This window comes from Tasmannia lanceolata, unplaced genomic scaffold (assembly GCF_043159265.1).
Source record: "Tasmannia lanceolata isolate RefF3 unplaced genomic scaffold, GAP_Taslan_0.1 ptg000003l, whole genome shotgun sequence".
Lineage (NCBI taxonomy): Eukaryota > Viridiplantae > Streptophyta > Magnoliopsida > Canellales > Winteraceae > Tasmannia > Tasmannia lanceolata.
The window spans coordinates 12,702,204-12,717,821 of NW_027518680.1; the positions used below are offsets into that span (position 1 = coordinate 12,702,204).

At 38.8% G+C, this 15,618-nt stretch overlaps 1 protein-coding gene, 1 long non-coding RNA gene and 1 pseudogene across 2 annotated transcripts; all 3 read right to left on the bottom strand.

The window, feature by feature from the left end:
• Positions 1 to 285: 285 nt before the first annotated feature.
• Positions 286 to 2,123, bottom strand: LOC143861319 (pentatricopeptide repeat-containing protein At2g15690, mitochondrial pseudogene; annotated as a pseudogene).
• A 3,706-nt stretch (positions 2,124 to 5,829) lies between these two features.
• PYL2 (PYR1-like 2) lies at positions 5,830 to 7,704 on the bottom strand. The gene has a single exon (XM_077372262.1). It carries the CDS (start codon positions 6,600 to 6,602, stop codon positions 6,027 to 6,029), a length of 576 nt encoding a protein of 191 aa, XP_077228377.1. The 5' UTR covers positions 6,603 to 7,704; the 3' UTR covers positions 5,830 to 6,026.
• A 4,774-nt stretch (positions 7,705 to 12,478) lies between these two features.
• On the bottom strand, positions 12,479 to 13,587 carry LOC143861328 (uncharacterized). The gene is made up of 2 exons (XR_013239949.1): positions 13,488 to 13,587; positions 12,479 to 12,705 (listed from the first exon to the last, which is right to left on the bottom strand). It is a non-coding gene; the product is annotated as an uncharacterized LOC143861328 (long non-coding RNA).
• Positions 13,588 to 15,618: the final 2,031 nt, after the last annotated feature.

The following is a 15,618-nucleotide window of genomic DNA, read 5'->3' on the forward strand; positions in this document are numbered from 1 at the left end:
ATCCCCATCTCTATCCCCATTTCTCTTCATCTTTCACAATCAACACCCCCACTTCCCCTGTTCAAAATAGCCCAACCCATTCCATCATATACACACACAAAAAAGAAAGAAAAAACCCAAAGACCACTACGAACACCATCATCCATCCCGACCGCCTCTCTTTCTGCTTTTGTTTTAAAAGGAAGAAGAGGATCTCATATATTTTAGGGTTTGAGAGTTAATTTTGTGAAGAGAAGGTAGAGGTCTGGTTTTAGGATTTGGAAAATTCATTTGAGGAGTAAGAAGGAGAAGAAAGAAAAGTGTTCCAATAAAATGTTCGAATTTACAGGATAAACGGATACGGATAATATCCGAATCCGAACAATATCCGGCAGATAAGAATTCGGTAATAGATATTAAATATCCGTCAAATTCGAATCCTAATCCGAATTCGGATAGTGTATACGGTAATCGAATTCGGATATAGCCATATCCGATTCGAATTCAATCCGTTTACACCCCTAACCATTAGTGTCCACAAGAACATTCCCCATCTCTGAAATGATGAAACCGAGATTACCAGTAGTCCCCACAAGAACATTTCCCATCCTTGAAATGATGAAACCGTTTATTATCCCTAACAATAAGTTCTCGTCCAACAATCCTGGACATGATCTTGATAGCATTATGGCAATCACCGCAGACACGGAGGTTCTTGATTATTCTAAGTGGGGTCCTTGCTGGAGTACTGATCAAACCATAAGCAATTGCCAAGCGCTCACTATGATAGAGTAAAGCCTGCTCTTTTGCCTCTTGATCAATATCGTGAAGTACATATCTTGTGTCCGGAACATAACCCGCTTCCTTCATCTGCCCACTCAAGCCCTTCATCTTCTCATATGCCTCACCCTTGTTGGGATTTGTGGCAGTCCGATATTCGCTCACCCTGTTCTTCCCCTCCAGCATGTTGATCCCCAATAGTTTTTTCGGTGGTGGGGTTGGGATCTTGGTAACGGCCTTAGACGGGTCCAGTGCAACCAGCAATTCCTCAGCACGGTCTTCAAGCTCAATATCTCCATGAATTCGAGAAAAAATCATCAATGCCTCCCAAATAGCCGATGTAGGCTCAATTGGCAGTTTCTCAATAAATTCCTCCAACTCAACAACATGCCCACACTTCCCAAGCACATCTATCATTCCCAAATAATGCTCAAGACCTGGTACAATTCCATACTCTCTTGTCATTGAATCAAAGTGTATAAAACCTTCCTCAACAGCCTCTACACTAGCACAAGCAGATAAAACCCCAAGAAAAGTCTGCCCATTAGGTTGCAACCCTAACTTACGCATCTGTTCAAACCATTGCAACCCATCATCTCCCAGCCCATTCGACCCAAACCCACTTATCATCAAATTCCAAGAATCCAAATTCCATTCAGGCATTCTATCAAACACATAGCGTGCATCATTCATACTCCCACATTTCGCATACATCTCAATCATTTTATTATTAATCTCAATATCAACCCTAAACGGAGACCGCACTACAAAATCGTGAATCTTTTTCCCTTCTTCCAAAGGATTAAATTCAGTACAAGCATTCAAGAGTGCCAAGAACGCGTGAGAATCAGCACGGAAACCCTGACCCAATACATCTATGGCTTCTTTGATCTTCCCCTCTCTACACAAACTTGTTAGATCTTCTCCAGGGGCGAGAACATAAAGGGTTTGATTCTCGACTTGGGGTTTCTGGTTCTGATCTTGAGAATTCAATTGGTTTTGATTGCCGCGTAGGGCAATGCCTCCAATTTGATTATTGGGTATAGGCCTTTGATTAGGGTTTTGGGAATTCCATTGATTTTGATTTCCGCGTTGGAAAAAAACCCTAGGGTTAGAGAGATGGGGCCTCTGATAGTTGTTTGGGATGACAGAGGTGCTAAGCCATTTTATGAGGAGATTTTGAGGAGCTGAGAGATGTACAAATTTAAGGGTTTTGTGTGATTTGAAGAAGGAACGAGAGGGATTTGAGTAATGTACCTTGCAAAGAGCAGGGAGAATAGAATTTCCTGATCGTTTGAATGCCATGAAAGAGTTCATCTCTCCTTGGAGAAGGGTTTAATTTAGAGAAGTGGGCGTATAATCCTATAAGGGGGTGAAAATAAAATCTTCCTTTTCTTCTCTTGCTCAAATGATGGACCCCACTGATTCACTGAATAAACTCTCAGTGGGGTCAGAATCGTAGATTGATCTGAAGAGTCTTAAAAATGGACTATCCTAACCGTTGATTTATGGGGGACTTCAACGTGAAGGTGGGTTAGATACGGGACAATCTTAAAGTTTTAATACTTACTGCTTAACCCTATTTAATTGGCCCATCTATTGCGGGGCCAATAAAATGATCTGAACCGTCCATTAACTTTTCACTTCTAGTTATGTATTTAATGGCCGGCGATCACATTGATTTTTCTTACCATGACCTATCTACAATATGGCATGCCATATGGACGACTTGGATCATTCAACCAAACAAATGGGTCCATCAAAGTCGTCATCTTCCCTATACCATGCCAGAGATTACATGGTTAGTTTTGGCCTTTAAAACAAACTAGTAAAAATGCACGTGCGTTCCACGTGCTATCCATTTAAAATTGTACTGACCATATCATAGGTTGATCTAAACCGTCCATGTGATGGAACACAACATCAATAGGTTGTGCCAGTAAAATAATTTCCATAGGCTGATCCTAGCCCTCCAATCTATAGAGGTTTCCATGATTGTTGTTCCTCTCAAAGTGCCCAGAATTCGTCAATACTTTTACATGTGTCATGCATTTGTAATATCAACATTTCTGTAATTTGATCCGCTCATAGTGAATAAGGAAAAGTAGTTTTTTCGTCATCGTTAGGGGTGCAACTTGGGTGTCAACCCGACCCAATTCGGGTTGGGTTGGGTCGGGGTGACCCGATTTGATATGGTACCAATTGTTGACCACCTCAACTCAAGCTGGGTTGTTTTGAATTTTGACAACCAATAGTGAGTCACCAATAATCAGTTTTTAACTCACAATCGGTTCTCCAAATCCAAACCAAGCAGGGACTAATAATTAAAAAAAGGGAAATATTACACGCACTACTATATTTTGATGATCACACTCCTCACTTTATTCAAGTACGGTATGGCCCGCACCATAGGATTATCCAAGCCGTCCATTGTGGACTGTGGAGGCTATTTCAATGTTGAAAAAGAAAAACAGAAATGTACAAAACTTCTTCAGATGGAACCCAAATTCGGGTTTCGGGTCGGGGTCGGGTTGCCCAACAGCCCAACCAGACCCAACCCGATTTCCAATTGGGGTTGATTTTTCCCAACCCAACCCAACCCGATTTGAGAAAAAGCTTTACCCGACCCAACCCAAATTCGGGTGGAACCCGACCTGCGTGGGAACATCCAAGTAACAACGACGGTTTGAAATTATATATACTGCTAATGTCCTCACTACCATATTTTATAATGGCACTACTCATTGTATTTTGATGATCGCACTCCCCACTCTATTGAAATGTACGGTATGACCTGTACCCTGTGTCGGTACTTTTCGTATGTAGATTATGAGTTTACCTTGAAATAATTTCTCATAGAGATAGATGTTAGATATTAGCAAAGGGGTTAATGGTAAAAGAGTAATGCTGACGTGCAAATCCTAGATAAAAAGAAAAGAAATTTCTTTTGAATGGGCCACTTCCTACATAGGATGTGCCCCAAAAATAATTTTCATAGGTTGATTCGAACCCTCCGATCTATAGAGGGTTATAGGTTGATCTAAACCGTCCATGTGATGGAACACAACATCAATCGGTTGTGCCCGTAAAACCATTTCCATAGGTTGATCCTAGCCCTCCAATCGATAGGGGTTTCCATAATTGTTGTTCCTCTTCAGGTGCTCGGAATCTGTCAATATTTTGCAAGCGTCCTGCATGAGTAATATAAATTAGTTCTTTCGTCATTGTCATATGTCTTTGCCTCTTCTTGGTAGTTTTTTGCCGTAATTGTCATAGACTACCTGTGTCGGTTCTTTTCGTATGTAAATTACGATTTTATCCTCAAATAATTTCTCATAGAGGCAGATGTTAGATATCAGCAAAATGCTTAATGGTAAAAGAATAATGCTGACGTGTGGATCAAAAGTGGGACACAAGCGGAAATAACGGCAAATGACACAAATGCCCTTACATGTGGGATACAATTGGAATTATGGCAGTAGGACACACGTGGAAATAACGGCAAAGGGTGGAACACATTAACCCATCATTTTGCCTTCATATATAGTAGTTAGATTAAGCTTGTCAACCATTTACTCGTTGGAGTAATATCTCACTCTCATGATCACAAATGTTTTTACGAATTACGGACACCAGTAAATAAAAAGAAATGTGGGCATATATGGTCGTAACTTAATTTTAGCAAATGGGAAAAAATAAGTTTCACCAAGGTGAGATGATCGAGGCACGTACTAGGTCACTCTCTTTACTTAACGTAAATTTGTGCTTATGCCGAAAGCCATTTCCATTACGAAAACACACCCCTTTTAATCGCAACTGTTTGAGGTTTAATGGCTATGGAATCTAACAATTTGTAAAATAGAGACATAAGTGAGAAATAAAATGGTTGCTGCAAGGGCAATCCACATGCAATCCAACGGAACCAAGCGTATATAAGGAGGCCTATTGAACTTGACCATTCATGTAGCCACTCTTTCCTCATCTAATCACAAACATCTTTTCAACTTTCTATTACGGGACTATTCTTTTAGAGGGAAAAAGAAAAAAGAAAAATTTCTAAAAGGATTTGCTAGGTACCATCACAGAAAGCATTTCGCACTTGGGCTGTTGCATGAGAGAGCAGCCACACATGCTCAAATCTTGTCTCATCCATTTAACTCATCTGACCCAGGTGCAAAATGACTTCTGTGATGGTCCCAAGCAAATCCCTCTTCTACCTAGAGTGGAAAAGTAATAAATAAAGGAGAGTTTGAAAAAATCATTTTTATAGTAAAAATACTAACAAAGGGTTTGAAAAATGGCGGTGCATATGCATGGGATGTTGGGATCATGAGGCTTCCTTAAGATCTTCTACAAAATGAGGGTATGGGATGGTGGTTGTATCATTTAATGGAAAACCGAAATGCAGCCTCTTTTCACATGTCTCCCATGGTTGTGACTTGTCACATGTGGGCTTAAGTCTATCCAGTTGTTGCCCTTGAAACTAGGGTTGATATTAAAGACGTAAAGGGATGTGGTACCGTAAATGACTTGCCTACTTCTAACACTTTTAAGGAAATTCAAGCTTCATATGGTTCTGATCTGTCCACTTACTTACATGTCTAAGCAAGGACATTGGGAAACAAGAATATCAGAAAATGGTATGAAACTCCCCTCGTGAAAAAAGAAAAAGCATTGGTAATGAAAGAGTACACGGTACAAGAAATTATAAGCATTGATATTCAGGGCAAGCACCAGATGGAAAAAGAGAAAAGAATAATAAATATGAGCACATGTTCTTGATTTCCATCATTTTACATGAAATTTAATGGTTCAAAGAAGGAAGAAAAAGAAAAGCTAAAAATACTAATGCCTGCATAGACAAACCACGTTGGAGAGAGTAGAAAATTTTGAAAAATTGAAAAAAAAAAAAAACTAAAATGGGATTCAAGAAAAACCAAAACCCAAATGAATTTGGCTTGAGCATTCTGTTACAACAGGAGATATAGATCAGTGGAAAGTGGAGAAAGCCGAAATATAAGAGAGAGAGAGAGAGAGAGAGAGAGAGAGAGAGAGAGAGAGAGAGAGAGAGATTACAAACTGTCATTGTGATAATTTTCAGTAAGAATACATCAAAGTCCACCCACCAAAACAAAATAAAAAACCATCCCAACTTGCAGAATTCCATTAGTTTATTTATTCATATCAAGCACTAGACTAAAATTAAACAAAAAAGTAAAGAGAACCCATAACCACCATCGCCATTATCGTCATCACCATGATCAAAATCAAGTTGTGCAGACATCATGCCCTTGTAAAGAAGCCATTGCTACAACACCCAGCTTTTGCAGGTTCAATTTCACAACCGTATCCACAAACATCTTGGTATCTTCTCCTGTATTCCCTTCAGGTATTTCAACTACATATGACTCTAAAACAATTGTATAGACCTTCCCATCCTTGCTAAACTCATTAACTGATGTCACAGACCTATAGTTCCTTAGCCTATGTTCACCACCCACAACACTAAAACTCAATATATGCTTCTCATCATCTAAAATCTCCAGTCTTTCTGTGCTCGTGGACGCCGGAAGACCCGAAATTACAGACACGTCCCTTATGCTTCCCACACCTCCATCTCCTCTCATAGAACAACTTTTGATGAAGTGCTTGTATCTTTGAGGATTCTCAAAGCTCCTAATGAGGGGCCACACCGCCCGAAGCGGAGCATCGACCTTTTGGGCTATCAATGATGTGCATGTATTGGGCGATTGCTCGAAATTGTGGTACTGATGAATGATCGGTTCGAGTCTAGTGAATTCTTCTCTGGTGAGACCCTGTGGGGGAGCCTGGGGTGGTTCCATTTATATGCCTAGGGAAAGTTAGCCCTTATGAAGTTTGTGTAGTGAAGGTGAGAGATGATGACGAAAAGAATGAAGGAAAGGAGAAGTAAATAAGGTATTGTATTATGTGTGTGTGTGTGAGAGAGAGAGAGAGGCCTAGGGCAAGTTAGCACTTATGAAGATTGTAGAGTAAAGGTGAGAGAGGATGGAAGATGATAGGAGTGGAGGGAAGAAGAAGAAAATAAGGTCGTGTTGTGTTGTGTTGTGTTGAGAGAGAGAGAGAGAGAGATGACTAGGGTAAGTTAGCCCTTATGAAGTTTGTGTAGTGAAGGTAAGAGAGGATGGAAGATGGAAGGAATGAAGTAAAGGAGAAGTGAAGAAGGATTTTTGTTGTGTTTGGAGAGAGAGGGATAGGTTTTGTGGCTGCTCCATGACTGCTAAGGTCGATTTATTTATGTCACAAATTTTGTTTCATTTCGATGACGGATGTACCCTTGTGTTTTTTGAAGTAAATGACAAAGTTTCCATGTTGTCGTTTTCTCAAAAGTGCAAATCAGTGAAACCTCACGTACTCCTAATATGTTAAAAGAGGGTCTAGAGATATTGGGGACTAGAATGGTGGAAATGTCCTTACATTCTTCAAAATTGCCAGTTGTGTCCTTATATAGTATAAATGATCATGATGCATACAAGTGCCGTATGTGTTTTTTGATAATGACCGTTGATCTAATGGGTCTTCTTTAGATGTTTCCAAGTGTGTAGGTCCCACCTAAAAAGAAGATTCCATCAAGTCAGATTACAAAAACCAAATTAATCAATGGCAACAGGTTAGACTGATGAGAGGCCACAAAATATATAGACACGATCACCATACACAATTTACAAGAATTTTCTCAAAGTTAATGAAAGAACCCTAGGTTCTCAAAAGGGTCAGGGTAATTTTTGCTTTTTACACTCTCTCTTACTTAAAGTTGTAAATGGCCATTGGAAATAAGATGCCCAATTAATACTAGTTCATTGTTGTGAATGAATGGGAAAATGTTAGAAAGAGTGAGGGGCAAATCCGTGAGGTTAGAGAGAGAAGACAAGGACTAGTAATGCATAGAGTTGTCCCTATCGTTGAAAAGGCAAACTGTAGAATCATAGATCATGTGAGGCTTCTAACATACTGGATGAGTGGTCAATCGTCTCTCTCTCTCTCTCTCTCTCTCTCTCTCGTGAGCTCAATGCCTTAGTCAAATAAACTGTTTCCCAAGCCACCATCACTTCCTGATCCTTGACCCTGTTTGTTTTGGATTTTGAGAACCTAGTGTGAGTCAAAAACTGATTATTGGACTCAAATTTATGTTTAGGCCCTATTTGTTTTTTTGTTATTTTAGAACTGATTGTGAGTGCCGACCCCAACTAGTTTGGAACAAAGGCTTAGTTGAGTTGAGAACTGATTGTGAGTCCAAAACTGATTATGGGAGTCAAATTTTAATCTGTTCTCAAAATCCAAAACGAACAGGGCCTTGCGTGTTGTTAGTTTCGGATCTTGAAGCGGGGATGGGGAATTTCCCTTGAGGCGGGGCTGGGGCTGGGGCTGGGGCCAGAGAATGCAACATCCGGCGGGCCCCGCCCCGTCGCCACCCCTGCATACAATGGCCTTATTGTTGTAAGGCCTTACACCATATAAAAACTCTAGAATAGATACCGTTAATAAATTATGACATCCATATTCTAGTCTCTGTTGATTGGAAAATGCCGACACAATGACAATGGGTACCAATACGTTGAGATTAGGCTTGCAGAGCTACATAAAACCTGCTCCATTTGGATGCAAGAATTTTTTTGGTTCTTGGGACTTTTGTGGAATTTCTGCAGGAAACCCATGTTTGGTTGCTGGTTAAATAGTGGGCCCAAAAAAAATCCCACGAACTAAAATAACCCCGCACGAAACCCAAAGCTGGAAAAAAAAATCCAAGGATCCAAAATAATCCCGCACGAAATCCGAGGAACCAAAATAATCCTGTATGAAATCCGAGGAACCAAAATAATCCTGTATGAAATCCGAGGAACCAAAATAACCAAAAGAAGAACTTTTTTCTTCCCAACAGTTCAAGCAACCAAACAAAGTGGGATTTTTATTTTACCAGGATTTTTTCCCCACCATAGTCCGGTCAACCAAACATGGGATTTTTATTTTACCGGTCAACCAAACATGGGATTTTTTTCCCACCATAGTCCGGTCAACCATTCTTCACCTCCACTGTCAGATACTAAGGATTCCAATCAAGGGTTTCTCAGCTAACGTTTATTCAATCTCCTAATTAAGCAAGCAAAAAAAGGATAAAATGATTCTCCATACGTATAAAAGGTGTGAACCTCTTTGGTAATCTTGGAAGAACAAGAGAGAATATTGGAATTTTATGGGAGGAAAGTGAAGAACCTGCTTTGCAAAACTTGAGACACAAAATAAATTGCAAAATGTAAAAGCACACTTTTGAAACCGTGTGTCACGCTCCAGACCATACACTCACGCCAGAGGACATGTGTAGCGTTCTCGGGTAGTCCTCCTACAGATTTGGTTCTTAGATCTCTCTTGTCGTTGGTTTTGATATGATTTGAAATCTTTTTAGTTTGAAAATCAAATCAAGATCTTCATCAGAATTTAATCTGATGAAGATTGTAGAGTCGCCACATAGGATTGGGCCTAGGTACCTTTTGTTGGGTATATAATATAACCCATGTATGTTCTAATATAAGCCCAATAAGATAATGGACCGGTGTAAGGCCTATTTGGGCTAGAGCCTACTAACCTATTAAAACCCTAGTGTATCTAATATATATAGGGATTGGAGGCAACAAACTTGGTATTCCAAATTAGATACCTTGGGTGTAATGCTTCAAGCAACCTACATCCATGTTATTTTGAATCTTCGAATCTCCCTTTTGGCCAAGATAGGCACTTGATATATTTCGATGATGTTTACAGTTGTTGTGTGTCATTCCACATTTGATGTCATGTCATTTTTTGGAAAGGTTGTACATTCCAAACTTGATGATACAACTTAACTTAAATATGGATAAGATGACTGTAACATTCCAAAAAGAAACATGAAATGGTTATTTGCAAAAGAAACTATTTGGTCTTGTTCTTTATTGAAATTTGACAATTAGGAATGATTCTTTGCAAAAGAAGCTATTTAGGTCTTGTTCTTTATTGAAACTTGACAATGATGCTTATGGTGAGAGTGATACTGATACTTTTTCAGCCATTTTTGATTTGTACTAAGTTCTTCTTCAGGTAGAACTAGATACTTTAGTGTTTTACACAAATGATTGGATTCATTTTCATGAAATCCATATTTGGTAATTCACAGGAATTGGCGAAAAAGGAGGAGCTTGTCCTGATTTGGATTTTGATGAAGATGACTTACTTGATGAGTAAATCTTCTATAGTCATAAAGACTATGCTTTCATTTCAGTATGTATAGAGTTCACTTTTTTGTGGAACTTTATTTTGGATCTCGATGAGAATCATACCCCATGAATGAATTCATCTAAGATCAGTGGGGTTCACTTATATGTGAAACTACCTTTTAGTTGAGTTTAGCTTGTTATATATATCTAAAACTCTTGGTTTTTCATAAAAGGATTCGTGTTTTCAGTTGGATTACAGATCTTTTATGATATAGACCATATGGTGATGTGGATGATTCAATATTTTATTTTGAACATTACACTATCTATCTATTGGATTGTGTTATATGTAGAACATAGGAGGAGATTGTTGGGTATATAATATAACCCATGTATGTTCTAATATAAGCCCAATAAGATAATGGACCGGTGTAGTGGGCCTATTTGGGCTAGAGCCCACTAACCTATTAAAACCCTAGTGTATCTAATATATATAGGGGCTGGAGGCAACAAACTTGATATTCCAAATTAGATACCTTGGGTGTAATGCTTCAAGCAACCTCTTGCTTGACCTAATTACTCTAACACCTTTGTTAACTCTTTATAAGGCTTCAGCTTCACCAAGATTCTAGGTCGTATTAGGTTACACGAGTGGAAGGTGTTAAGTAGGGGTGTAAACGGATCGAATTCGAATAGGATATGGCTATATCCGAATTCGATTACAGTATACACTATCCGAATTCGGATTCGGATTCGAATTTGACGGATATTTAATATCTATTACCGAATTCGTATCTGTCGGATATTGTTCGAATTCGGATATTATCCGAATCCGTTTATCCGGTAAATTCGAACATTTTATTGCAGCACTTTATCTTTCTTCTCCTTCTTACTTCTCGAATAAATTTTCCAAACCCTAAAACCTGACCTCTACCTTCTCTTCACAAAATTAACTCTCAAACCCTAAAATATATGAGATCCTCTTCTTCCTTTTAAAACAAAGGCAGAGAGAGAGAGAGAGAGAGAGAGAGAGAGAGAGAGAGAGAGAGAGAGGCGGTGGGGATGGATGATGGTGTTGGTAGTGGTCTTTGGTTTTTTTTTTTTTTTTTTTAATGTATATGATGGAATGGGTTTGGGCTATTTTGAACAGGGGAAGTAGGAGTGCTGATTGTGGAATATGAAGAGAAATGGGGATGGAGATGGGGACTGGATTAGAGATGGAGGTGACTGACAGTGATGGAGGTGGTTGTGAGAAGGTGGAGAGGCGCGACGGTGGATTTTGGTGGGGTTGGAGGCACCAAGGAATGCCAAAGATGGTGTCTCAGCCTCCTCCTTTTTTCCTCTCTCTTGCTTCTCCTTGCAAACCTTAGATGTCCCCTCTTTTAATTACATTTTGGGTTTTTATATAACCCGAAGTTGAAAAATTGACCTGAGCCATCCATTTACCATCAATGACTATGGCATTTTTGCTCTAGAATTCTTTAGAAACTATGACATAGTCTTTCAATCACCATCATACATTTGTCTCTTTCATCCTATAACCCACATTTGTTTCTTCATAAAGAAGGCATGTCAAACTCCAAGAATGTCCTTAAAATGAGAGATTACTTCATTTCCTACCCAAAACACTTTTTGCTTTTGTTTTTTTCTAAAAAGAAAATTCACTTTTCTAGAAACAAAAGATAGTGTGTCATTACTAAAAATAAATATTAATGATATTATTAATAATAAATAAAAAGGATTTACTTCTCGGATTCGGATGTTAAACGGATCGGATATACCATTTACCAGATTCGCATCTGCTAAGAGCCGGATATCTCATAAACGGATTCGGATAATATCCGCTTGAAACGGATCCGGATAATATTCGCTTTAAACGGATTCGGATGCGGACGGTAATCGAATTTTCGAATATCCATTTACACCCCTAGTGTTAAGCACCACTCCCGCCCAAGAAATCCTAGTCTTAAGAGTCAGATCATGCAAAACAATTTAAAGATTTCATGGATTGGATCATCATTCTGAAATTTCGTACGAAACTATTTGCTCTTCTGTAATTTCGTACAAAATAAACAATAATTTCGTACAAAATTTCACAATAAAATTTTTTCCGAGAGTACTGAACATTCGTACGAATTTTAAATTTTCGTACATATATTTTTATACGAAAATTAGTTAGAAATTCATACGAATTTTCAGAACTTAAGAAATTTTTATTTAATTTTCTGAAAATTCTGAAATCCAAGCATCTACACTCTCCAGTTCTCATGCTGCAGATACTATACTACAAGGGTAAACATAAATCTCCTAACATGGATTCAAGATACTATACCACAAGGGTAAGCATAAATCTCCTAACATGGATTCATCATTGGAATCATCATCGCGCCAAACTATTATTAGTCCGATCTTGAAAAAAATGGGGTGTCTACAACATGGCAACGCTGTACACCTACAAAGAAAATCTCTGCAAGTATACAAGGCCAGGAAAGCACTTTCAAAACCATCCATGGCAAATAAATACTAAAGCAATAGCAAAGTCTTACATAAACCAGTGAATCAAACTCTCACACTCCCATCTACCCATAAACAAAATGACCAAACATTGTTTATTACATCCATCCAAAAGTACTCACTAGCAAATAAAAGAGAAACTAACTAAGAAGTGATCGTGGATGAAACTATGCCTCAGCTCCTTCGTCAACGCCGCGAGGATCGGTATCTTAAAAATGTTAATCCACAGTCAGCCAAAGCTCAAATACATGATAATAATCAATTCAGTTGAGAATAGCATGGCGTAGGGAATCAAGAGAGTATAACGTAAACCACAGTTCTAATGATTCTATGTCCAATGGGGAACTAACATACAAAAGATTTAAAGTGGGTCGAAGTTCTTATACAAAGGGAAACAAAGTTCAAAGTTCTTATACTAATGGTCACAAGTGCAAAGTTCTAATTCACATGGTCAGGGGTACAAAGTTCTTGTACATATCTGGTCATGGGCCTAGTCATATAGTAATAATATAATATATCGTGTTATATCGCGGTTCTAATGATATGTTATTTTACATCGACTGTCCACTATGTCAGAACTAGTTACTGGTTCTTATTCAAATACCTATCGACAGGGCTAGTGTATGTCCACAACTTTGAATGATCATATCTCATTCGTTTGACCTCTGATTTATGCGAAGTTGGATCCGTTGTACTCCTTGTGACATGAGGATTCCATCGTACCCAATCCAGTCACCGGATACTCGAGTGATAATGATTGGAGTAAAAAATTGATTCTGTAATCACTTAGTTTTCTTATTTTATTGATTTAAGTAAGATGGTGTGGGTCTGTTGAGGATTCAGACACTAGATAAACCCAAGGAACTCAAGATCGATCAAAGAATACTCTCAACGATGAAAATATTTTGAAACAAAACTCTCCTACACACAACACTTGATCTTTTTAGAGTTCTTTAGGGACCAAAAATCATCTAGGAATATGGATCTTACCTCTGATCGCGATTCGCGATCTCTGATCTTGGCTTTCTTCTTCTTCCCCACGAAAATGACTCTCTTGGGGGCTGCGCACGTTTGGGTGAGGGTTAATCCCTGCACAAATCCCAAAAGTGTTATTTATACCCCCAACAAGAATCCCTAATCTCAACTTACACTACAAGGACGAAAATGCCCTCTAATAAGAGAGGGGGCAAAAATTTGCTTAGGGGTATTTTGGGTTATTACATCGTGAGAATGGAGATACTGTTGAAACGTGAATGCACTCTACTTTTATTTCGCACGATCCACTAATATAAATACATCAAGTAGATTGTTTGACTTGGTAACAACGACGAAGATATAGATAAAATTAATCGTACTTATCATGCTAACTACAAACTCCTCTAACTTACCTAAAAGAAGTCCTAAATAAGAAAAACTCTATCTAATAAGTAAATTTGGTGGTGATAGTTCACACTTCTCCCTCTCAACACTGACTCATACTCTTAAAACAACTAGGATTCAAACCTTTCGGCCAGACCCCTTCGACGCCTTGCATGAATCAGTGGTGACTCGAGCATCCCCTCAGCGTTGACTCCACTAGTCACGCTAAGTTCCCTTTGAAACTTCGTAAACTTCTTGTAGTTTAGCCCTTCGAAAACAACAAGGGCTACGAAGACATGAACCTTTGTAACTTAGGCTACTAGACTAAATGTCTTCTCATAATCACACCCGTACTTCTGTAAGAATTCTTGAGAAACAAGTCTCGCCTTGAACCGCTCTACTGATCCATCCGCTTCCGTCTTTATCTTGTGTCCCCATTGACAGGAAATAGATGACACTCCACCAAGTAGTGGAACTAGCAAGATTAGAATCTCCTATTCCAATGCTCCCTTCAATTCAGGAACAGCTTGGACTTCTTCAAAAGATGTCGGTACGATAATTATCGACTTCTTCAACTGATGTCGCTACATACATCACATCTGTAGGCTTTTAGTTTTCTTCTATGGGCATCACCTCCTCTTGAGCTTTTTCTAATTTGACATCACGCCCACTAGAGTCACTATCAAACGGAATGGCTATCACATGATTCAAATATCCCAAATCAACTCTTCGGTCACCATTGCTTATGTCTTCTAAACTACCGATATCCACAATCTCTATAGTTGTAAGAGTTACTTCACACAAATCATTATCTTTTTCTTTGATGGAGAGAAAAGTACTCAACTCCTTGATGTCTCTTACCTCTTCAAAGGAAGTCGGCTCCTCCACCTTACAATCTTCTAAGACATTATATTGTACTATAAGTGTTTCTTGATCACAAACCAAATTTGTTTCGGACTCATGACTCTTTGCAATAGGGGATTCTGCAACACTCAGTGCAGAGGAAACCCCCTTTCAAAGTCATATTCCGTAGTAGTCTCTTGTCTTACCACTTCACATTGTCATTCTTGTCCTTGGATTCGATGACAATAGTTCCATAATCAGTCTCGATCTTAACCTGACAATTTCTTTAATATAACCCGGCTTACCACAGTGATAACAATAAAAATCACATTTTTCATGTGATTTATCATTATGTTTAGCCTGATCACCTTTCCAATAACAATCCTTCGATTTCTTACTTTTCTGCCACTTCCGCATGGTAGTTACCGCAAGCACTTCATCACTCTATTTCACAAAAAATCCAACCATTAGCTTTGCCAACATTTCTTGATTAATCATAAGATTCTCCGATTCCAAGAGAGATGGTTGCATTGGCCAACCATGTATAGCGGTGATAAAACCGCTAAACTCAGGTCTTGAGCCGCGGATAATGAATCTGCATCTGTCTTTCACTAATCTTAGATTCCCCATCTAACTGAGAGATCTCATTACACAAGTTCTTTATTTTTATAAAATAAGCAGAGACAAATAAAGTACCTTGTATTATTGAACTGATCCCGTTCTCCAACATCTGCAACCGTGTATCATTCGCTAGTAAAAAGAGAGAGGGTGCCTCCCACACTTCTTTCGGAGTTGAAGCATTTCTAATAAGATCACCAACTCCTTCTGTATTGACGCTTTCAATACGTACAAAGATTTTCCGGCATGAATCTTCCACTTTTGCAGTGCATCCACTCCCTCGATGTCCTTGCCATTCACT

Excerpts from the sequence above, each read along its gene's own strand:
- PYL2 (XM_077372262.1), bottom strand. The coding sequence starts at position 6,602 with ATGGAACCACCCCAGGCTCCCCCACAGGGTCTCACCAGAGAAGAATTC.